This window comes from Rhea pennata, chromosome 8 (genome assembly GCF_028389875.1).
Source record: "Rhea pennata isolate bPtePen1 chromosome 8, bPtePen1.pri, whole genome shotgun sequence".
Classification (NCBI taxonomy): Eukaryota; Metazoa; Chordata; class Aves; order Rheiformes; family Rheidae; genus Rhea; species Rhea pennata.
Window position 1 is genome coordinate 24,144,369 of NC_084670.1, and position 23,951 is coordinate 24,168,319.

Sequence of the window (23,951 nt, forward strand, 5' to 3'; positions counted from 1 at the left end):
ATTTTTTCTTCTATATTGTATGAATATCATACTAACTACCATACTTATGTATTAACATTGTATATGACCTAAACCACTCAAAAGGGAACACTGGAGTACCTGAAGCATACATTTAAGTTGATTGCAGGTGGTTTTACCTTGTGTGCCAATGTCATTCATATGTTCGTAAACAGCATAAAGTACAATTATATGCAAGCACTCACAGGAATCCATGAGCATTAGACACTAACATTTTCCTAGAAGCATAACAACATTAAATTTTAGCAAATACATTTGGAGTCGTTATACACACACACACACACACACGTGTATATATATATGTGTGTGTGTGTGTGTGCTTCATCAGTTAAATGGAAATATTACTTTAATGACAACACATGTGACACATAGGTGTAGGCTGATTGAGTATCTGCTGTAAATTACCTGAAGTGCGGCTTGAAAGATGTAATAATAGGTTTTAATTAAATCAAGGAGACTTTTCAAATGATAAAAATACAGCAGTGTCTGATGAGGGATGATTAAAATAGGAAGTGGCATAAATAAAATACCAACACAAGAAAAGAATGTCAGTAGAACTCTAATACTTTCTGCCTGTAGTTGTCATTTACACCTATGAAAAGATAGTATTAATAGTTCAAAATTAAAGGTAAAAGCAGGTAAGAACAACTCATTCTATTCCTGAAGCAGAAGGGAAGAAAAGCTAGTTTTGGCTGGTTTGACTTGCATAAATCAATTTGCATCATGGATAGTATCTATACCATGTGTCAGACTGTTGGGGGTTGTGTGGTAAAAGTAGGCCACAGATAGTAGACAGGTGATAGAGCCTGATGGTCAGAAATTTTATATATACAGATAGATTCTGTTTTAACTTATGTGTGTACCACAGGGTTCAAAGTACAAGTTTTATTTCCTTGGTCCAATTGTTTATATAAGATGAGAAGCATCAGTGAAACACTCATTTTTGACAGAATGATTGCAGATTTGCACTGGTGTCACTGAAAATGGAGTAAGATAGGGCTGTGCAGAAAGTTTGACAAGGTGTTTTGACCGGCTTATAGTGATGCAATAGGAACAGCAGGAAAGTCTCAGCCATTATACATATGCTGATGAATAAACTATTAGATATATAGCTGTGAGGAAACTATTGTCCTTATTTAAAGATGTAGATGGTAATCAGGCCTAATAGACCTACCACAGTGACATCTGAGGTAGTGACCACAAAAGCAATACCAGAGTTCTGACATATTTACATCTCCAGTAATCAAAAAAAAGAAGCCTTCCCTATCATTATGAAGCTAGCACTACACTACCAAAGCTTTTTTCTTCCACAAATGGTCCTACGTGACAGGTTTGGGGCATGTATCATCCATAGGGCTCTTGTTTATTAAAAAAAAATAGTTTAAGTAGTCCATCATCTTGCAATGCAATTTTTACCTTGCTTGAAGGAATCACATAGCCACAAAGGATACCTATATGACAAGATATATCCTTACCTTAGGATGTTTAAAACATATGTATGTGTATTTAAAATAAACTGTTTTATATTCTTTATCAAATTTATATTATTTATCTTGAATATTATACAATTTTATTCACTGTTAATATCAGTAATATGAAACATCTGGAAATATACACATTTATATTACTAAAACAAGAGCTTTTATTAGTGTATGTATCAATACACGTTTAAATTATATCAATACTATCCACTTAGGCTTTACAATATTTATAGCACTTCCTCCAAGAGACTAGAAACTTAATATATTTTATTAATAGCCTGAAAAATAGAAGATAAATCAGCTGAATTGCATAATTCAGTGTCTGCTGTAGGCATTATAGCTCTTTCCCTGAAGGAGAAGACACTTCATAGTACTATTAAAATTATGAAAATTGCCTACTGCATGCACCAAAAGTCATTCCTGGCCTAACTCCAGTGACTGCAGTGAAAGTAAGTAATTTAAAATGATGAGATCAAATCCAGTTCTGGTATAGGGTTAAAAAAAAGAAAATTGTCTGTGAACTACACCCATCAATTGGATGTCACCTGGAGTAGCAATCTTCAGGACACCTACAGGATGATATAATTACAAAACAAATGCAATAGGCATTTAGAAGAAAATCAAAGATTTTTTGTGTTGTTTCTGATTAAATGAATACTTGGTTCACTATTATAAAGATTTAATTCAGTTTTAAACTATCAGCATAAAAATGTGTTCAGAACAAATGTATGTTCTGGAATCTCATCTAATAAAATATGCTATGATAAATTCAGATTCTTTTACTAATTTTCACATGATTTTCTTAACTGGTACCTCTCTTTTCTAACTTGTGACATTGGACTGTCCTAGACTGAAGAAATGTATTATGTTTTAATTCAGAAAGATTGGTGATTTAGTACAGATAAATATTGTCTAACAAATTAAAAAAAAAATCATGGCTTAATATTGTCAACATAGATTAAGCTGAGTAAGCTTCAGCTGTGTTCTGACTTGGAAGACACTGATTTTCCCGTGACACATTGTGTCCTGTGACATTCCTGTGGCCATTTTGGAGAGCACAGAACACCTTGTAGGACTGAGGCTATAAGCTGAGCTTTATTTACAACGTAGCTTTAAAGAGCCATGCAATATTACAGTCCGAATCCTTCAGAGGGTGATCAGTGGGACTGCTCATGTCAGTTAATACTAAAAATGTATTTACCTACTTGGAAACCTGAAACTTTACTGTGTATTTCTTAATTCTAATTTCTTCAGAATTAGGAGTGTCATGATTATGGTGTTTACAACCCATATTCTATTTACTCCCACTGAGACTGACTTTTAGTTTGATTTTTTACAGTTTCACATGTCCAAATTAATTTGTTTCTTGAGCAAGATAGCATGCTTACAATTGATTCCTGCTGGAAGCACTGACCTGCATACAGGCTGTAATGCAGACCTAACATTGGAGCAGACCAGTGATCCATCTAGAGCCAAAGCAAGAAAATGTTCCAGAGTTTTTCCTGACACTGCTCTTTCCGGGAGAAGGGCTACAAGTTTAAACAGCAGTGTCCAGGAAAGAAATGATGCAGCAGGAAGGAAATAGGATAGCAGAGTAAAGGAACACAGGACATTTTAGTGCCCTTTCTCCAACACTCATATAAGCTGGTGTCTTGGAGGAAGATTTTTAAAGCCTAGTCAGAGACAAATATGGAACCATTTGTCCAATAGAGGAAATTTCCTCTAAACTCCCACCACCTCAAGACTGAAATCTAATACTCTTCAGTAGGAGGGTAGACAGCCTTTGAATTGTTTGTTTTATCCTGATGTAACCATGGTATTTTGAAAACACTAATTTTTTTTCTTCAAACTTTGAAGTTTTGTACCTGCTTGAGTAATAAAGTTTCTTTAAAGATTTATGAAGGTCTCCCAAAATGAAGCTTCCTGAGTTTTAAATTTGCAGGAAAAGCTTTATGTTATTGACAATGCAGGGTTATTACATTACTGACAGCATTTATCCTTTTGTTGAGAAGAGCTCTCCTCTGCTATTTTGAGCATCTTTTGATTAAAGATTCTAAGTATGTTTAGAAATCCATACTTCTGACACCTTTGACTTTGACTCTTTTTGATCAAGGTTATACTCCATGTAAGAGACTTTTCTTAAAATCTCCAATTTCAGAATATAATTTTAGTCCTTGAGCAAAGTTTTTTATTTGTTTGTTTGTTTTCCAGATGGAAAGGGCTGGATTTGAGTAAAAACATCTTGAAGTCACAGGGCAAGCACCTCTTCATTTTAGTAGTTATCTCAGGATACCAAGGCATGGCAAGAGCTGCTCCCAAAGAGAAAGGAGGCAGGAGCTGAGCTCTGTAACCCAGCAGCAGGGCAGGGGCCCCAGCAGCCAGGGCTGCTGCTGCAGTACCTGAGCGAGGTGAGCAGAGCAGGCCCAGGCAGCAGCTGGGGACAGTCCAGGCTGCCAGGCACATCTGTGGTGATGAGGCAGGTCTAGGGTCAAGCTGGGAAGTCAAGCAAGGATCAGGTCTGGAGACACTGACCAGCTCGGCGATCACCAGGCAAGTCCAGGATTGAGCTGGGAAGTCTATCTCTAGGTCAGTGTCCACAGCCAAATAACTGTGCCCCCAGCTGAGCTTAAATGGATCCCCGGGGACCCTGGCAGTAGTGTGGGTGACAGCCCCCTCTCCTCCCAAAGGGGGGCTGGTCAGGGCGTTAGGGTCTGTGCTGCACCCAGAGCCCTGACACAGCTTATCAGCTCTAGCTATTTAATGAGAAACTCAGTTGTACAAGGGGTCTACTTGCTTTAGAGAGTGCTTGGAGCAAGTATGCATCTATTTTATTACAATGAACTTTGTCTTTAATATATTTTCATCTATGGGCTTTAAACAACCTATGAAGGTTGCTGACCTGCTTCCCTAGACCAAGATTAGCTTAGTTCTGACTTTCTTTAAGGTCTTATAATAGTTGCACCAATTGTATTTATCAAATGTCTAAACAGAATTTCAGCAAAACTTTTGAGAGTCTTCTGTAAATAAAATTGCCTATAATAAGCACCTAACCACCACATTGTTTTCCTAATTCTCTTATTAGCAGAGCATCCCTCTGACACCCAGTGCCACTCTTCCTAGTTCTCTCTGATCTTGATATACAAGACTTGACCCCTTCCCAGCAGTATCTTTCATCAGCCTGAAACATCTGTTTTTAAGAAAGCTCTGGAAAGCTCTTAAAGCTCTTTAGTTTTGAAAGGAAAGACCACCTTGATAAACTTGATACCAATCAGATATAACAAATGACACTTCTGTTCACTTCTATTAGGTGCTCAAAGTCTTTCTCATTCCGTTTCATTTAACAGAGAGCTGATGAATACAGTACCCAAAGAGTAGCCTAGTATGACAGATTTTAGCCTGTTACAGGCTGTTACAGAATTTAGAGCAGATTAAATAAATGTTATTGAGGGGGGGAATTCCTAAGTCAAGGTCACACTCCCTAGATCTCTTCTAAAAGATGTCTTCATAACAACTTCAGTTTATTTCTTTCAGAGCAAGTGATGAGTTGACATTTCAGAGTTTTGAGGGGTGTTTTTGTTAGGAAGAGAAACTGATGGTGGAGTCAGGATTACCATTGCAATTCTTTTAATTAGAGAACTTCCTATATGAATACTTTTTATGCCTGGGACATTGTAGGACACAAAAAGTGGGAGTAACTTCCTTCCATGCCTCCAGTTTGATGTTTTTTACCCTTTACTTCTCTTTTCCTGGGATCATGCTGCAACACAGTCCTTGGCCTTTTGGCATACTTAGCCATGAACATCACTTAGGCTTGCAGTACTTCTTCAGGTAAATATTCCATAAAAACATCCCATTTTCCACATTTATTCTGACTGAAGGATAACTGTTATATTTACAAACTTCAGCAAGATTCCAGGGGCTCAGCATCACACTGCATGTAATCTTACAAGTTCTATTTCTTAACAGGTGAACAGCCAGTTGTGGGAAGACATGCTGTGTGTTAGGATTTTCTTAGGCAATGTTCTGTGAAGAGGAAACCAGTATGCTGATAGCCATAGCCAAGACTTTGCCTTCTGTTTTAGTCTCCTGCAACGAATTTTTGAGACAAAGCTGCTCCCTGGGAAGCAAATGCTGGTGTTAGACTATACATTATAAGGAATAACACTGCTTGCGTGCTGCTGTGATGATCTCTGTCACAGGACTGTTATTAAATGTAAACACAGATGCATGCATTTCTCCTCAGACTATGAACAAGACTATGAACATCTGTTGCTTGTGTCAAAGGGGAGCCAAATATAAACAATTGTAATTATAGACTGAACTGCTGTAAAAGACCCTGCTAAGGGCTCAACTACAGTAAAAGTAACCTAAATGTTTCAGAATTGAAATTTGAACACCTATTCTTCCTAAAACAATAAAATTTAAAGTTTAAGATGCTTAATTCTGTTAATGTTATTTAAAATAATGCATTTAAAATATTCAGTGTTAGCAAAATAATGGGCTTTCCTAATGAGACTGCACCCCAGCACCTCGCAGGGAGCCTGGGAAGTGCAGAGCTCTGAATTGCACAAGCTCAGTTCTGTCGGGACCAAGGCCACGTCCTGTTCTAGACACCATCCGCTGTACTTGACGGTGGTAAGTCGAACTGCGATCATTAAGCCACCTTTCAATGGCACCAGGCAACTCCTTTGTGAAATGACCCGCGAGTATTTCAGCTTTGGCACGGCGACGGCCCGGGTTTGGAAGTGCCAAGCAGGGCTCCCGCCTACGCGGCGGCGGCTGCAGGTACTGCGCCCGGCACGGGCCCTGGCAGGTTACGCTCCTGCGGGTCAGCCGGCGGCCCCGAGCAGCCCGCGGCAGGTCGCGCCGCTTTAGCGGAGGTGCGCGGCTCCCTGCCGCCCCGGCGCTGCGCTGCGGCGGGGAGCGGCGGCCGGCCGTGGCGCTGGGGCGGCCACGCCGCGGGGGGCGCCCGCCCGGAGCGGAGCGCCCGCCCGGAGGAGAGCGCTCCCGGCGGCGGCCGCCGGGGGAGCCGCGCTCCACCTCGGGCTCCGGCTCCGGCTCCGGCTCCAGCGCCGCGGCGCAGCCGCTTCCCCGCCTCCTGCCCCTGCCGCGGGCAGCAGGCGGGGCGGAGGCGGGTGGGTTTGAGGGGGAGGCGCCGGCTGCCATGTAAGCGCTGGCCGGGCAGCGGGAGGCGGTGCCACCGCTAGGGGCTGAGCCGGGCGCAGCGAGTGCTCTAGCCCCGTCCCGTCGCGTCCTGTCCCGCGGCGGTGGCGGTACCGCCCTCACCCCGGGCATGGGAGCAGCGGGGCGGGTGCGAGGGGGAGCTGCTGCGCGGCGCTGACCGCGCCGTGGGGGCCCGTCCCGGGGAGCCCGCGGCCCCTAACCCATGGCCTTCATGATGATGAAGAAGAAGAAGTTCAAGTTCCGCGTGGAGCTGGAGCTGGACGAGCTCTCCTCCGTGCCTTTCGTCAACGGCATCCTCTTCTGCAAGGTGCGGCTGCTGGACGGCGGCAGCTTCAGCGGGGAGTCCTCCCGGTAGGTGCCCGCGGGGCGCCCGCAGGCAGCCGGCGCGGGGGGCGCGGGCCCGGGTCCGGCGGCGCCCCGGTCCCGCAGAGCCTCATGGCTCGAGCCTGCCCCCTCCGGAGAGGCGCGTCCCGCCGGGGCCGCCTCAGGTTGCGGCCGGCGCCGCGGGGGCCGCCGAGGGCTCGCTCCGCGCCTCAGCGGCGGCGGCGCGAGCCGGCAGTTTCCCGCCGCGGCGCGGAGAGCCGTTGGCGGCGGCCGTTGGCGGCGCGCGAGGGGCGAGGCGCGGGGCCCCCGCGTCCCCGAGGGGCCGCCGTGACATGTCCCGCCCGCCAACGGCACACTGGTATTAACCTTCTCCGCGTTACCGGCGGCAGCGGTAACGGAATAAACGGGGAGGGACCCGGACGGTACTGAAGGCGCGCTCTTTAAAATAAACATTAAGGCTCTTAAACACTAAATGGGAGGGGAAATAAATCCATGAGCAGATGAGCGTGTCGCAGAAAAGCTGGTCACTCGTGCCGTCGTGTCTTAAAACTGTAAAGCCTGCCGACTTTATGAAAAAAATCCAATTCCTTGCCACCAAGGGCGGCTGAAGGCAGAGCTGTCCACTGCTACCATGACTTGCGCCACCGTGGTGTTTTACTCTGCTGGACACTAACTTGCAGCAGCCTGCTGTAGGGTTGCTTGTGCTGGGGATTAACACAGACAGATTCATGGGCAAGTAGTATCTGATTTCCTGTGTGCATCCAGGTTTGCTGACTTTGTTCCTGCTGAATTCTGCAGCGCAGGGGCGGCAGTAGCCAGAGACGTTATTTTTTGTCTTCCGTGCATCAGCACCACAGCTGTGACTGTGGGTTCCTGATTTACCGGCACTGCTGGGCAGATGGAGTGAAAATGGGGTTAGCTCCTTCCAGGTACCAAGCAGAGGCTGAATCTCGGCAAAATAAGGGTTTGTTGTGGCTTACAGGATCACTCTTCAAGTATCCATTGAAGAGGGGAAGAAAGAAAACCCTTCCATTACACTGATTTGTGCTCTAGGCCTTATTATGTTAGTACCAAAGTGATTGCTTACGGAAAAATTTTTCACAGGATTCTAGACAGAAATTGGTAACAAAAATATTTGTGACTATTCAGTTATCTTCTTGTTAAAATATATATTTCTGTTACAGCCCTTACTAAATTACTTGCTTTCATTTTCTGTAAATGGAAGTAATCAAAGGGAAAAAGGAGCACCAAAATTGAATTTTGGCCTAAAATCTCCTTGTTTAACCGTTTTGTTGTTCTGGTATGTATTAGATTTAACTCTGTAAGGCAGGAGAGTCTTCAGCACATCAGTGCTTGCTCTCATTCCATTTTTTTTAATAAATATGTTCTTGTGAGTGACTTTTTTTCATCAGCAATAGATGATGATAATCATGACTTCAGGCACTAATGTCCCATTAGTCCTATTGCAGATCCCACAGCCTTAAAAGTCACTTTCACAGGCTGACATACATCTTCTAAACTGCATCTCTATTTTAAATAAGTTAGATTTCAGCTGGGCTGATGGTTTTGATATACTATTGTAATCTTAGCCTCCTTTGCCTTGCTTGTTTATGATAAAGTTAAAAGTTTGGAAGCGTATGTGAATACCTCTACCAGTGTGGGTGTAAATGTCGGAGACATGAGATAGTGTGATGATGTCAAACACTCTGCTGGAGTCAAAGTAGCTTTCAGATTCTTTTCTTTTTTGGGGGGAGGGGGGAGGAGGATATGGCTTAAAAATAAGAATAGCGGTGAAACATATGCCGGTATCTTGAAGTCCCGGTAAATGTGACTGGTCCGTTCCTGTGGGACTGAAATGTGTTGAGGTTGCCTTGTAGAAAAATAGAGAATTCCCCTGCAATGATCCCGCAGTGCCAATGTAGGGAGTGCCTTTGTTGTTGGCTTAAGAATTAACAGATGGATTTTCATAGGGGTGACTCAGCAAAGGTCTGAATAAATAAGAAAGAAATTAAGTTAACAGTGGACTAACAGCATTTGAAAACTTTTTAATGGCCATCACTTTCTAGCCGCATATACTTGTTAGTTGCAGTTTGAGCTGGCAATCATATTGTAAAAGTAGTGAACTTCGCAGCATTATAAAATATGTTTTCTAAAACATGTGCTTGAGTTCTTCCATATTATCCAATTTATCCTGAAATATTGTATAAATACATGAATTGACCACATCTCCCTAATAGCTTTTTTTTGTTTGTTTTTATTCACTGTAGTCTGCTAAATTATATTTTTTTTCAGAGAAAAGGTATTTAGAATTAAGTTTTCAAGTCCATACTGATACATACCAACGCCTTGCTGCCTTTTGCCATCACCAAAAAATCTTTTAAGAACAGTTATACTGACAAACTGTAAAATAGCCTAACATTATTAGCACTTTCTCTCCAAAACCTTCTCCTTCAAGAAAGAAAGTTAATAAGAAGTCAGGCTGGCAGCAACAGAATATGTAGTGAGTTGTAATGAAAACGAATTCAGGTAGTCTTATTTTCAAATATGTGTGGATCATACTGTATGAATGATAAAAGGCCCAATTCTGCAAGCAACTCCATACCTACATCATCTCTCTGAATATTAAAGTGGGACAAAAAAGAAGATAGGTAAGTTCAGGCTACTGAAAAGTACTGCATATGTACAGCATGAAAGGACAGAAAATTATTCCAGGGCAGAAATTACACCTATGATTATTTTGCACTGAAAACAATGTTACAAGGTATAGGCTTGAATGAATACTATGCGTATTTCTTCAGGCTGGTATAATGTTGTCATAGTTGTGTGGGAAGTGCAGACTGTCTGCAACTGCGCTCATTTTACTGGGCTGAAGAAATAATTGATAGGCCTCCAGAGTAGGTTCCTGCTGGGTTGGCTCGGTTGTTGCTTGACCAATGGTAAAAGAAAGGAAGAGATGTGAGGAAATCACAAGAATTTGGGGGTTTGGAAGATAAAGGGTCTTTGCTTTTAAAGATGGTACCTTCAAGACTGTACTATTTAGACTTACGCTACAGTAGTTCTAAACCTTGTAGATATATTTTTAGCTTGTTTTTTTTTCTTCCCCTCTTCCCCCCCCCTTTAAAAGAAACAACGTAACTTTTTTTTGAGTGTTCTTATGATTGCAGTTTTTGGTTTGGTCATGTTCCGCTACCTCTGAGATCTGCTTTTTGATATTTTTTACTTTTGATGTTTGTCTCTTCCTTTTTTTACAAAACAACATTCAAAGCAATCCAAATAAAGAAGAAGCTGATTGTGATCTACAGTTGCATGGCAAGAACATTGGTAGGGAAGGGTGGGGGAAAGGGCTGAGAACTGTAGTTTGTTTGTTTTTTGTTTTGTTTTTGTTTTGTTTTGTTTGTTTGATTGTTTGTTTGTTTGTTTTTGTCAGAACATCTTTATCTTCCAGAAGTTTCCAGCGAGGTCCTTCAGAGACAATGAACTCCTGAGCCTTCGGAGGCGACCCCAAACTCTGGCATTACTTGCATGAATATATTCTTATCTCTAACAGATAACAGGGTAGAATAAGTAGGTCTTCTACTGTAGAATTTATGATTTCTTATCTTCCAGACACTAAGTACTTTTTGCCTCCAGTGATGCTTGGTTGTCTTCTCATCTGCTTAAAACTACATTTGCTTTTTGTATCTCCAGCAAGCACATTTTCTGCTTAACTGGACTCTTCAGATTGCTTTTTAATCATTGTTTCTCCTCTTGCTGATACTGCATTTTGCAGGGGAAAATTTTCCTGATAGTAAAACTGCTTAAACAATTTTCTGTTTTTAAATAGAAATACTTGTTTTAAAAACATACCTGTCAGATGGAACTACTGTCCTTAATACTTTCATCTTCCCTTATGATGTATGAATCTTATTGACAGCCTTCAGCCTTGGTAATGGGTAGCACTACTTTTAATTATTTTTCAGCTGTAGCCAGTTTACAGTTGGAGAAATTGAAACACAGTAAGTTTTGAAGTGCTGTTAGGCAAATTGATGGTAGGCTGAAAATCCTGACTTGCAATTTTGTAGCTCTGTTTTCAGATTCCTGAATGTCCATTAAATTTTCTTTTTTTCAGTTGTGAAGAGCCTGTTGGTGATTGTTAAACAGCAGCTTTCAGGCTCTCTTTCCTCTGTGGAAGGAAAGGGTAAGAAGGGGGAGTTCTAGAAACAAATTATAAGATTCCTTTTTTCATGTAGGTTCTTTGTAACTATTAAGGAAAGGCAGAAAGTTTCAGAGAATATTCTTGAGAAAGGTAACATGATATACAGGGTTTGGGGTGGTTATTCCAGGCAGGGCTGAAAGGAAAGAGAACAAGAAGGCTAAAATATTAATAGCAGAGTTTATGGAGCAAGGCGGAAGAGTAATGCTATGGAAATAATAACAGAAATGAGAAGAACAAGTCTCTGAAATAAGTTAAAGGGAAATCGAAGGAGTAATATTAAAAAAACAAAACCAGAACAGAAAAGGGACTTTGTTGGGCCACAGTGGTAGGCAAGAAAATGTTTGTATGAATCATATTTTGCAGGAAACGTGCAGGTTATTGCAGATATGAAAATGTCTCATTCTTGCAAGATTCCTGTTACTATAAAAGTACTTGTAATAGAGGCAGCAGCAGCTAGCTTTTCAGGAAAGAAAAGTTCCTGAAAACAGATGTATAATAGACATCTTCTAAAGTGAAAAAAAAATATATTAATGCATATGTCTGGTCTACATGCGCTTTGTTTTATATAGAGTTAGTGATTTTCCTTTGACTCTAGCATAGTACACAGAGGACTGTATTTTTTTGTCATCAAGATACATTTGTCACTTGCAAGCACCATACCCTGATGCCTTCATATTTTAGATGTTTTTGTTCATTTCATAGAATGATGGAAAATTAACTTAGGGTGGAAGGAGCTGCTGGAGGTCGTGCAGACCAGCTTGCGGCTCAAAGCATGACCAGCTTCAAAGGTAGATAAGGCAGCTCAGTGCCTTGTCTGTGTGGGCAACCTGTTCCCCTGCTTCACTGCTCTTACTGTGAACACTTTCTTTCCTTTTATCTGTTTGGAATTTCTCTTGTTATTGCCTCTAGTCTTTGCTCTGCTCACCACTGAGAAAAGCCTGGATCCATCTTTTTTGTAATTCCTCAAATGGCTGAGGACAGCACTTAGATCTCCCTTTACCTCTTCAGATTGTAAAAATCCTGCTCTCCCAGCATGTCCTCCTGCATCATGTACTTCAGCCCCCCGTTCCCCACTCCAGCCCCTTGCCTCACGCGTCCTGGACTTTTCCAATGTCTCCTTTTACTGGAGGGCTCAAAACTGGTCTCAGTGCTGCAAATGCAGCTTGACAAATGCTCAATACAGGAGAATAATTGCTTCCTTTGAAATGCTGGCTATAGTCCTGCTAAGTTTGCCCTTCATTGTGCATCATTCTACATCTCTGCATTTACCTCTAACCATCATTTTTTTTCATTAGTAGAAGTATTCCAAAGCAACTCTATTTCCACATTATGATCAGTTTATATATACTTTATACAAAATACTTGACATGAAATGTTGCTAGTTCTAATCTTTAACCTGGTTATTATGAGTAAAACACATTAAACAGGGAATGATTGCTCTGTAAAAATTCTGCATCTAGTATCAAAAGTAATTAATTGGAGATTAGTACACTGTAAACAAGTGAAGCTTGCTTAGTGCTGCAGTTTGTGAGGCATTGAAGCTCTGTGTCTGTAAATGACTAATTTTGTTTGGTTTTTTGCAATGTTTAGGAAAAAATCTCTTTGGAGAGAACTTATGCATTTATGACTCAGGCATGAAGGAAATGTGGAATATTGAAGAAATACAGTTTACTTTTGTTTCTGAATATTACAACTTTCTGTGTAAGTTTATTAATGCAGTGTATGCTTTGGACATACTGTTCAGAGCCCTTAACTTCAACAAAGGATACTTTTTTTTGATATATGAAGAACTTGATTTTTTAGTGTTCTGGCTGTTAAATAGATGTTTAATTAGTCAACAATTGTAAGTATAGTTTGGTATTCCAAAAGAGTTATATTGAATAATTTTAGTCCTTATAGTTTACTGTTCTTTGAAGATCATAGGGTTGGTATTGGTAGGTGGAGGGGCAGTGTGTAGTAGGATGTAAAGGATAGTATTCCTTTTTAAATTGTGCTGAAGCACTACAACCTCGTACATATTTGAATGCATCTTAGCATCTAAGACACATTTTGATTCGTAAAACAACTGTTTTTGTTTTGTATGTGGTAAAGTTACTGTGTGAGGCTCATAGGAAACTGACTCATAACGGAAAGCTTTCTCCAACATGCACTGTAGCCTAGGCATAGTTGCCAAGAAGTTATCTGGGTTCATTTCCATAGAAACCAATCAATAAAACTGTTTATTTTCTGGCTTTTTTTCCCCTAAAGGCCTTGGATATGAAATAAGAATCTCAAATTTAGATATGACTCTTAAAAGTTGAAGTTCTGGGTGCCTTATTTGCTTCTTTCAGCCTAAGGGGAGTAAGTTATTGGTGCTTTTATTCACACAAAAATTACCATTAAAGTATATGCTCATGAATTTTCTTTGTGTAATGGAATTATAAGGAGAACTGTTTGGGATGATAGGTGCACGCTGTTTACAACTGTCTTTTTGAATTGTCTTGCTATTTAAAACTTAATGCTCCTATGAAAGAAGCTGATGATACTTCTTTGAGGTCCTTATGAAAAAAAAGGGATAATTTTGGCTTTGCTTTATTTTCTTTTGCGAGAATTGGAGAATAAATATCTACAACTGATGAATCTTTTCAGATTAATTTTTACTTTGTTTGCAAGAGAACTTAAAAGTCCGATAATGCTATTTAATGTTTATTAACTGTGCCTCAGGAAATCCTGACCTGTGATACAACCAGATTGAGAAGCACTTAAAATGTTGTCTGTCTTCCAGAAGTGTAGTGCTTTTTATGGTGTCTTACTGTCTTGAACAATGGTATGTGCAGTAATACTGATATGTCTAAATTTGACATTATGAAAGTTTTAAGGACACTAGTGCATTTATCAAGCAGATGTTATTTACATTGATCTTTCATTTAGAAGTAGACATGCTGTGTTTAGTGTTCACTAAATTCTTTGATTACAACGTTAGTGATGTCTGGAATACTATACAACTCTGTAATGTAAAGCTGCTTTGAATGTAGTTTGCCACAGAGGTGGAAGACTATTCTGAAAAGCAGAATCATAACTTGAGCCATAAGACTGAGTTGTACAAAGATTTCAGTACATTATTTTTACCTTATGAGTTTACAGAAACATCTAGGAAATCCCAAGCAATATTTGTAGGAAAAAGTAATATTACTTAGTAACTAGAAATGTTACAGATGTAAAGAAACTCTGGAAGAACTTACTGATATGATGAATAGTAAGACTGATTTTTGCTGTTGGTAGTCCCAGTAGCATGGCTAGTGGTAAAGGAAGGCAATGACAACTGTCCTAATTGCATGATGAGCAGATGCTACAGGAAGGAATTTGCTGACTTTTATGGGTGACAATGAAACACCTTCTAGTCTTGTAGCACTATTTTATAGTCTTCTATTGAATAGATGGAAATCTACGTTGTTTCTAGTCTGAACTGTCTTTTTGGAAACATTTGTTTTGCAGATTATTGGATATGTAGTACCACGTGAAAATGCAAGCTCCCTCTGGATTCTTGGTCATAGCTGATGTACCTTGCTCTGAGTCTAAATATAGAATAGAGGAGAAGGTTAGGTCAAAGAATTGTTTGTTAAGAGTCCTTGCTTTTTAATAAAGGTTTCTATAGCTGCATGCATTTTAGTATTATATAGATATTTCTGGTAAGATTCAATTTCAGTAATTCTTTTAAACTCCAGCATAAGAGACAGCTACAAAAATAATTTAGTTTAAATGACAGTATATTTAATTATCCTATTAATTTAGGGTCTCTAATTATAGTGATGTATGTTATAACTGAGATTGTTACCCTTTGCTGAAACTAGATATAAAAGCTGATTCTGGTATTGTGTGTGTGTCTGTGTGTGACAAAGTATATTCCTTAGTTTATCTGCGCTCAAGATCACGTTCCCGCTCGGTCGTCTTAGTCTTAACAAGCTCCCAGGTGTCAGGCTAGCAACAGACGGGGAAAAGACATGAGTGAGAGCCTGGTTGTTCAGTGGCAGCAGAGTAACTGTGGCCTCAGTGCTTTCCAGAGAACATCAGTGCTGTCGCAAGACTCTTTAAGCGTTTGTGATCTGTCCTGATAGTACTATTTACAGAGAGAAGGACTACAGCACTACAGTGAATTTAATGATTTAAGATAGCTAGATAAACATCCTTCCTCTATTTGAAGAGAGGAATTGTAGCTAGATGGTTCACGGAAAAAAGTTTTGGTGTTCTGTTTTTTGGGGGTTCCTCTGCCTTCCCCCTGCTCATGGTAAAACTGTTTTTGATGTGGTGGTAGTTTTAGGAGAGAGGAGCTTTTATTTTTCTCTTGTCAAGATGAGTTCAAAATATGTTATTCAGAAACAAAGAAAAACTTAAAAAATAAATTTTAGAAATACATTTCTAACTCCATTTGAGTAAATCTGGGTCACTGCAATCTGCAGAAAATTTGAACAAGCTCAGGAGCTGCTCTGATCATAGCGTATGAAACCTGCAAATATGCAGACCCAGACATCCATACAATCAGATGTCTTCTACTTGACAATGGAGATCGAGTTGTCTGTTTTCTTTACTTGAAAGATGAGCAATGGTCATAAGAAGTACTACGACAGGTATTAAAGCCCTCTAAGTGTAATAAATGCTAGCAGTTATTGAATATCCGTTAAGGTTGTATATTACTTGGTTTTCTTCTTGCTTGAGCCTCTTTCACATAGCGGGTGTAACTGTTTGTTTTATAGATTTGCCCCTTTTGAATTCAGGTTCTGGATTTAAATAACATATACACTGGCAGTTTGGGATCCCTCCTCTCTCAAGCACAAGGTTTTCTTTAGGAAACATAATGGATAAAAGATACATCACGGCATACAGAGCCCATTCCTTTCAGGTCACGTGCTTAAATATGAGTCAGTCTTGTATCATCAGAATCTGTTAGTCTGTTGTGGACATTAAACTGACTCATTTTATGCAGGCCAATTTATTCCTACATTAGCAAGTCACTATGCCAGTGAGTGTTGTAGATATCAGTGTCACCAGCAGAGCAAATCAGTGCCTGTGAGTGAGCCTTTTGATTCATAGTATCTACATATATGATAAACTTTCACTCCAGGTTGACTTAAGCTGAACCATAGAAATCTACCTCCTGTTAAAGATGTCAGACTAGATCTTCACTAATAAGCTTCTGTAGAAAATTATGATAAAACATAGGAATGTAGTAGAAAATGGAAAAGAAGGAAAAGAAGGATGAATATTTCTTAAATGTGAAGTCTGTATCTAAGTGATTACAGTGGCAGAAGAAATTATCACACTTTCTCCTTTGAATTCCAAAACTTAGGAATTTGGAACTGGAAAAAAGTTTTTGATCATCAAGGCAGGTCCCCAGAATCACAGTCCTATATCCTTATCTGGCTGACAAATTGAAATCTTTAAATACATTTTGCTCCTGCTTCTCCTATTTGAAGGGTAGTCTAGAAACTTGCTCTGTGAGTAGAGACCAAATTTTAAACTGCAGTTTTAAACATTCTACTTATGTTATATTTTGGTCCCAACCACTTCGCATTTAGCTTAAATAGGTTTTTGGTCATTTCTGTGTTTAACCACTCAGTGTACTTGGAGTAACCTTACCTCTTCTCAGTCCTCATTTTGCTAGACAACATAAATCAAATTCTCATTAATTCTTTCTTGTAAGATACAAGAGTCCTGTAGCTGCCCTCTCTGTACCTGTTCATTCTGGAGTTAATTTACTTTCAGCTGGAGTTACTGAAATGTAATAATGTGTTCCATTTGAGCTGTAAGCAGATAGCATGCTGCCTTTTTTGCCTTTTTATCAGCTGCATCATATTGTTGGCTTGTAAACTTCCTGTGATCAAAAATATCCATCTAGGTATTAGTCTTACTATGTTGCTTTCAAATGATGAGTTCCCAATGTGCAGCTGAAACCTTTGTTTGCCCCAAGTGTGTGACTTGGTATCTGGTTGTTAAACTTCGTTTCCTTTGTGTTGTTCCAGTCCTCAAATCTATCCAGTTCTACCCTATGATGCTCCTTTTCTCTGTAGTGAAAAACTGCTTACCAAGGGTGACTCTCTGCAGGCACTGCAAAGCTCAGCAGCTTGGAAGAGCCTGCCAGGGAGCTAATGCCCAGGAAAACATCACTCTCCCTAGGCAAACCAGGGAAATCATGGTTTCATCTATCTGTAGAAACATATGTATGTTAAATTTTTCTGTAGGTCTAATATTGTGTCCGAGTCTTGAAACAGTCATCAGTCTTTCTACACAAAGAGAAAAATGAATGGTGGTTATTCAGGCTTGGAAGCAGACTTTGTATGAAGCGAATCATTCCACAAACAGCAGAACCAGTGTTCGTTCTAAAGCTGTCCATCTTATTGCTTTTTATGGTCCCAAATGTATGTTTAAGTGCATCTTTTCTATTTGCAGGGAGGTGGTTCAAGCAAACTGTGTCCGCTGGAAGAAAAGGTTCTTATTTATGTGTAAAATCAGTGCCAGTGCCACAACAGGGATTCTGGATACTTGCATCTGCAGGGTGTCTGTACGGAAGGTGAATATCTTCTCTTCCCTCTTCTCCTTCCCCACTGTTGCTTCACTTGTTCTGGTTTTATTTTTAAAACTTCATAAAACAAAATTCTAACTGTTACCAGTCCAATATTCTTCTAGTCAAAATTTACATAGTAATTTTATTACTAATTGCCTTAGCTTGACTAATTCATGTTTTTTTTACTGCTTTTATTAAAAAGTTTATTATCTAGCAGGACAGCAAAGGAGCTGCTCATCAGTCATTGTAAAGCTAGGCCTTGATAGATACTTCTAGCAAGCAGCAGTAAGCTTAGAAACCTTGAATTGTGCTAGCATTTTTGTGCACAGCACTTCCTAACACTAGGGCTAAACTGTTCAGAAGCCAAATGCTGGTATGCTATCAGGCACTGCCCTCCTCTTCTCACAAGGTGACAGTCTTCTGCTGGGGTGTGCCAAGGACCTTATTAATACCGAGTTCTAAATGACGACAGTACTAGCCTAGAAATGTGTGTTCAGCTGTTTTAAAACTACTTTTGCTACGTGTTTTTTTTTTTTTTTTCCTTTTTTTAAAGACAGTATTTTTAATGGCTGATTTACATTAATTGCTAGTGTGTCTTTTTTTTTCTCCCCCCAGGAGTTAAAAGGAGGAAAGGCATATGCAAAGGTAAATAGAATAGAGATATACTTAATCTTGCCTATGAATTAGCTCATGTGTTTACTACTAAAAATATGGAAAATCTTCCTTCTTCTTCCCCCCACCAAGACTAAATCTGTAATTAAAAATACAGCTATGCAGAATTTAACACTCAAAGTTTGTTTTCTGCTTTTTGCTTTGGGCCTTTCCCTGTAATGGGCATCATCTTATTCACATTTGAGGGAAACTGCTATTGACTGCCACTCAATACAGTGCATGCAGCAGATGCTCTCATTCAGCAATATGCTTACTAACATGTTTATTTTCTCTTAATAGCTGGGCTTTGCAGATCTAAACCTAGCAGAGTTTGCTGGATCAGGAAATACCACTCGGCGCTGTTTACTGGAAGGTTATGATACCAAAAATACAAGGCAGGATAACTCCATTCTCAAAGTAATTTTTTCCTTTCTCATACTTTTACTAATAAAATAGAAAGCAGTAAGTTATTGAACCAAAACCAGCATGGTGTTATCAAACATTTAGTGAGATTTAAAACATGTTTGCTGAAAACTAGTTAGTGATAGGTAGTGAAAATATAAGCCTTATTTAGAGAGAATCGTAAGAATCTATACAGCCCAAAATAGAATTTGTCCTACTCTTGGAAATCCAACTGGATAGCTGTAAAAATAATAAATAAATAAATAAATAATAAAAACAATGTTCAAAAGGTGTTCCTACTCTAACAAGGATTAAAAAATTGAATACTGAAGCACAGTGAAGAAGTTAATACATTCATATAAATGTATCAATTTTATCTTGAATCCTTGGCAAATTCCTATGTAGCTCTAAGAGTAACTCTCTTAATTGGCTTGTTTATGTATAAACCAGCTTCAACACTGTCTTGTATCCTGAAACTTTCCCTTTTCTATTTGATAGTAATAAGTGTGAGAATTGTTGGAAGAGAACCACCATGCTGTTCTCTTTCCTATTGGTCCAAGAATAATGGAACAGTGGCATAATCTGTGTAAACCTGAAAATAACAGCATACAGCATGTTACAAGTAGATTTTAATTCTTGCCCTACGAAGACATTAGGATTAATTTATTGTACTATTGAATATACTGTTTAGCACTTTCTACTTACCTTTAAGACATTCATAAACTTTGGCGAGAAAATTGTAAATTGATAGCTTTGGCCCAGCTAACAAGCCTTCTCAATGCATTGTAGTCCTGTGGCATTATTTACCTTTTGTGGTTTTATTTTATTTCTGATGTTAGCACAGCCAGTTCTTGTGTGCTGGCAGCTTGCTAAACACTCTTGGGAAACAAAGAACATACTTCAGCCCCCACTGTTTCGAAAGAAGTTCTGTTTGCACACAGATCTTTCATTTTGACTTCAGGGAAAAATAGAGACAGGAAATCTATCTTTATTATTAATGACTGAAAGATTTTTTTTTTCTCTTCAGCTATGTATCTTTATACAGAATCTTGTAAGTGCAACTATGTAATAATATTTTCCTTTGTGGGGTTTGCACATATATTAAGATCAAAAATGTAAATTTTTGTGTAAGCATGTTTATAATCTTGTACATTTGTGATACCATTTTATTTCACTTATATTTAAGATTTGTGCAAATATAATTTAGTGACATGATTATATATTACAGACTTTTTTTTCATTGTAAAGTGACTTTAATTTTCTTGATTTATAGGTTTTGATCAACATGCAGCTAATGTCTGGAGACCCATGTTTTAAAATGTAAGTTTGAAATCTGTGTGGGACAGTGTTTAATCCATATTCAGAATTATACTTCTAATAATGCATATAAAACTCTCCAATCTGACAACAGTAGTCAAAAATAAGCACAGGAAAAGAAATGGTAGCTTAATGATGGCTAACTTGGTAACTTGGAAAAAAATACTGACAGAAATACAGCAATTCTCCTAAATACTTATGCTTGGCTTGAAAATACTACATATTACCTTCTACATTTGTAATGATGGCAGGGGTTGGAGAGGATCAAATAAATGCTTAGAGGAAACATTGTTCCTGCAGCAAGTCTAAATACACGTACTAGGTCTGGGGTAATTTGACTAATGCTTGTGGAAAATGTACTGTTAAGGTTTTTGATCACACATCTCAGATGATATTAAAAGCCTTATTTAAAAAACAAAGTGTGGTATGACTGGGCACAAGAGAAACCACTCAGGAATTTTTCCATAGCAAGGACATTATGCAACTCAATTAAGGATAGAGGAGGTGACATCTGAGGTGGAAGGTAGCTGGTCTTGAAAATACATTATATATGTATTCAGAACTCTTCGTTCTCCTTGTGCATAGTCTGTAGCTAAGGAAATGTAATAGTTTTGCTAGAGCAAGTATCAGCTTTTGTAACTAACCACAGGACAGAAAAATCCTGTGGTAGAAAAAAACAGATGTGAGAAACTGTTGCCTTCTTTCTAGACTAATAAGCCATCTTGTTAGGAGGCCCACAAGCTTATTGGGTGACTAAACTGTACAGTGCAATTGGCAAGCTTCCCAGTTCCAGAGACTGCACAACTGTCTTGCTAACCATGACTTAGCTATCCTTATCAGTAGGAAGTGGAACTCTTACGTGGCATTTGTGTCATGAGAGGTTTTCTTTATCCCCAGTTACTAGCACTCCTGGATTTACTTTGAGTCAGACCTACTAACACATAGGTGCTATACATCACTGGTACTGATGAACAGTTTTTTATTAGTCTTGTATGCTAATAAAACATTATATTCTTGCTCTCCACTGGCTGGTACTTAAATAGTTGAAATCAATATTTATATAGTATTTAGCTCCCTAGGAAAAAATCTCTGACTGAAACTATTCAGTCGTGGCATTTTCTTCAAAACCGATGATACAATGATTTTCTGGAACATAAACTTTTGACACAAACATAACAATAATTTTTATCTAATCCAGATTTTTTGTAGAAGGAAAAAATAAGCCTTAAAACAATTTCCCAATCTGATCAGCAACATATTTTATGAAGTCTAGAAGGCTTGACACTTGATCTGGGGTGATGATCTTGAAAGCATTCAAGTCTTGCTTTTAAAAGTATGTTAGATATTTAAGTCACATAGGTACGTTTGCATAGGAAACTTCTAGGAGTGTTTGCTTCCCACCCCTTGGCTTTCAAATTTAACATAAGAAGGTACATATTACTGTGCAGACAGTGGTTAACTTAGTATCAAGTGCAAAAAATGTCATCAAATACTGCTTGTATGCAGAGCAACAGTCTGTTCTAAAAATCAAAATAACAGAAAAAAAATGTAGGTAAGATTTTGAAAACTCTACATTAGCTGTAATTTTACTGCTTGCAAGGGAAGATTCCTTTCACTTTGTCATTTTCTAATCAAAGTAGTTTCTGTCACACTAGCAAAACAATTTTTTAAAACTCTTTAATATCCATTTGAATTTTACTATAAATTGAAACAAGCACTTAAGCTTTGTGGAAAAATTCTTTTAACATTGAACCAAACTTAAATGATGTGGTACATAATGTTTTTTAATTTGAAGAAGGCAGAAGTTAGAGGGAATGCATGGAGGTGATACCAGAGACCATCCTCTGTTAGGAAGCAGGGGAAAGAAAGGTGGAGGGAGGGCCCAGCCCAGCATCTCCTTGTGTACTGTAGAAGAGATAAAAAGAAGCCAGGTTTACATCACAGTCAAATCATTTAAGCCAAACAGGCTACCTGTAGTTGTGGGAATTTGTGTGGGTGCTTTTGTTGTTTACCATAATTTACCATCTTGTCACATATTCCATGAGGTAAGGCATATATAATTCAATATAAATTATCCTGTGATTCATATGCTTAAAAAAAAAAAAGGCACAATTAGAACTCCAAAATGAACACACATCATTCCATTAATCATCAAAAAGGAAAGGTCTTTCCAAGGGTGCACAGAAGTCCCAGAGGACTCTGGAAACAGATAGACTCTGCAAAATGTTCTGAAGCAATAGCTATAGCTTTTTTTGAATGAGGGGTTAGGCGGAATGTTCTCAGACTTAAAAAAACAACCTACAAGATCACTAACCTGAAGCACAATGTGTTATGCCTACTTACTTTGAGGAATCTGTACTGTTCATTTTGAAAAGATCACAGCAAAAATGCAGCAAATCTTAACTACTCTTTTACTACAGGCCTCCTTCCACAGCAATGTCTATAGCAATTCCTGGAGAATCAGAATCTTTGCATGAAGACAGAAAAGGTGGAGAGAATTTGAAAGTAGTACATCTGGGAATGGCAGGTATGAAATAATGCCCTTAATTTCATAATTTTTTGCTAACTAGCTTCAAGGAGATCTACAAAAACTTCTAATCTTAAAGGAATGTTGATAGTTGGTCCACAAATGAACCTTCTCTTGCTTTTTTTTTGTGAGACATACTCTCCCAGATAACATCAGTGGAATCTCTCATTTACTTTTATTACAGTTTATTTAAGGGAAGGAGAGAAGAAAAATGGGCTTGATGACCTGGCTATTTTTTTAATGTTTTTTAAACATTTTTAATGTTTAAAAACTTTCCTTGTCTTTTAAGACAAATTTCTTGATTTGTTTTGGATTTATATTTTGACTGAGCATTTAATTTGGCTCTTAATCTTCAGAGCTTTGGAGGATACACATAAATTTGACTTAAGACATTTAAACATAAATTTTGAGCGGTAGGAGTTCTAAGTGTTGTTTAAAATTGAAGTAGTTACTCTGAAATGTAATTAATGAGGAAAAAAATAAATCACAACACTTTATTACAAGTTGAAATTTTATTTTTACAAGCTGCAGGCTCTTACACATATTATTAATTCATGCCCTAATCCTAACATAACTTGTCCTAACTAGAGTTACTTTTTGTGAAATTTCAATTAGAAAACTTCTAGCATCTCATTCTACTATGAAAAGCATAATAATCTCTTTAATATCTACAGCAAAGATGAACCTAGAACTATATTTCATACAAAATTTTCCATGACACACTGTTTTACTTTTTTTTAAGCAAGTACTTACTCCTTAACATGCATTATGTTTTTTGCAGCACTTGCATCTTTGAAAGGTTCATTAAAAAAAAAATCATATTTGGGAAATGTGATATTTGAGTCTAATGAAAATTACAGGAAGACTATGAATAATGCTGGCTTTAGCAACATTATCTTACTTGCAGGTGTTGCAGATATCCCAGCAAAGAGTGCCTCAGTCCCGGACGAACTTGGTGCATACGGACATTCCAGAACATCAAGCTATGCAAGTCAGCAGTCAAAACTGTCAGGTAGCTGTTACCAATTTTTCTACAAATTCTTGTTTCTTATTAACTTCCACAATTTTAAACCTGCAGAAAGTAAGTATATTTTTAATGTTTAAAAGAAATTTGAACTTTTGAAACTTTTCCTAAGAGTTTCACGTTTGGAGAGGGGTTTGTAAGAGGGGAACAAGTCAGAAGAGTAACTTTTTTCTCCTTAAAAGCATAATTTAGTATCTGTTTGTATGTGACAGAGCTTTTTCCCTTAGCTTTATCACACCAAGTAACATGCCAGTAAGATTTTTACCTTTTGTGTGTGTAAAACCAACTAA

General features: G+C 38.6%; 1 protein-coding gene across 8 annotated transcripts in view; it reads left to right on the forward strand.

Moving 5' to 3' along the window:
- The first annotated feature begins 6,716 nt into the window (after positions 1–6,716).
- The window catches only part of EEIG2 (EEIG family member 2), a 29,257-nt gene continuing 12,022 nt past the window's right edge, over positions 6,717–23,951 (forward strand). For 5 of the 8 annotated variants that reach the window (XM_062581215.1, XM_062581212.1, XM_062581216.1 and 2 more), the window contains exons 1-7: positions 6,717–7,034; positions 17,626–17,746; positions 18,356–18,385; positions 18,692–18,808; positions 20,067–20,113; positions 22,531–22,637; positions 23,545–23,649. In XM_062581215.1, the coding sequence (XP_062437199.1) occupies positions 6,886–7,034; positions 17,626–17,746; positions 18,356–18,385; positions 18,692–18,808; positions 20,067–20,113; positions 22,531–22,637; positions 23,545–23,649 (676 nt within the window). In that variant the 5' untranslated portion in view covers positions 6,717–6,885. Of the gene's footprint in view, positions 7,035–12,839; positions 12,904–17,625; positions 17,747–18,355; positions 18,386–18,691; positions 18,809–20,066; positions 20,114–22,530; positions 22,638–23,544; positions 23,650–23,951 lie in introns of those variants that run through there. The other 3 variants (XM_062581219.1, XM_062581217.1, XM_062581214.1) reach the window with 3 other exon arrangements.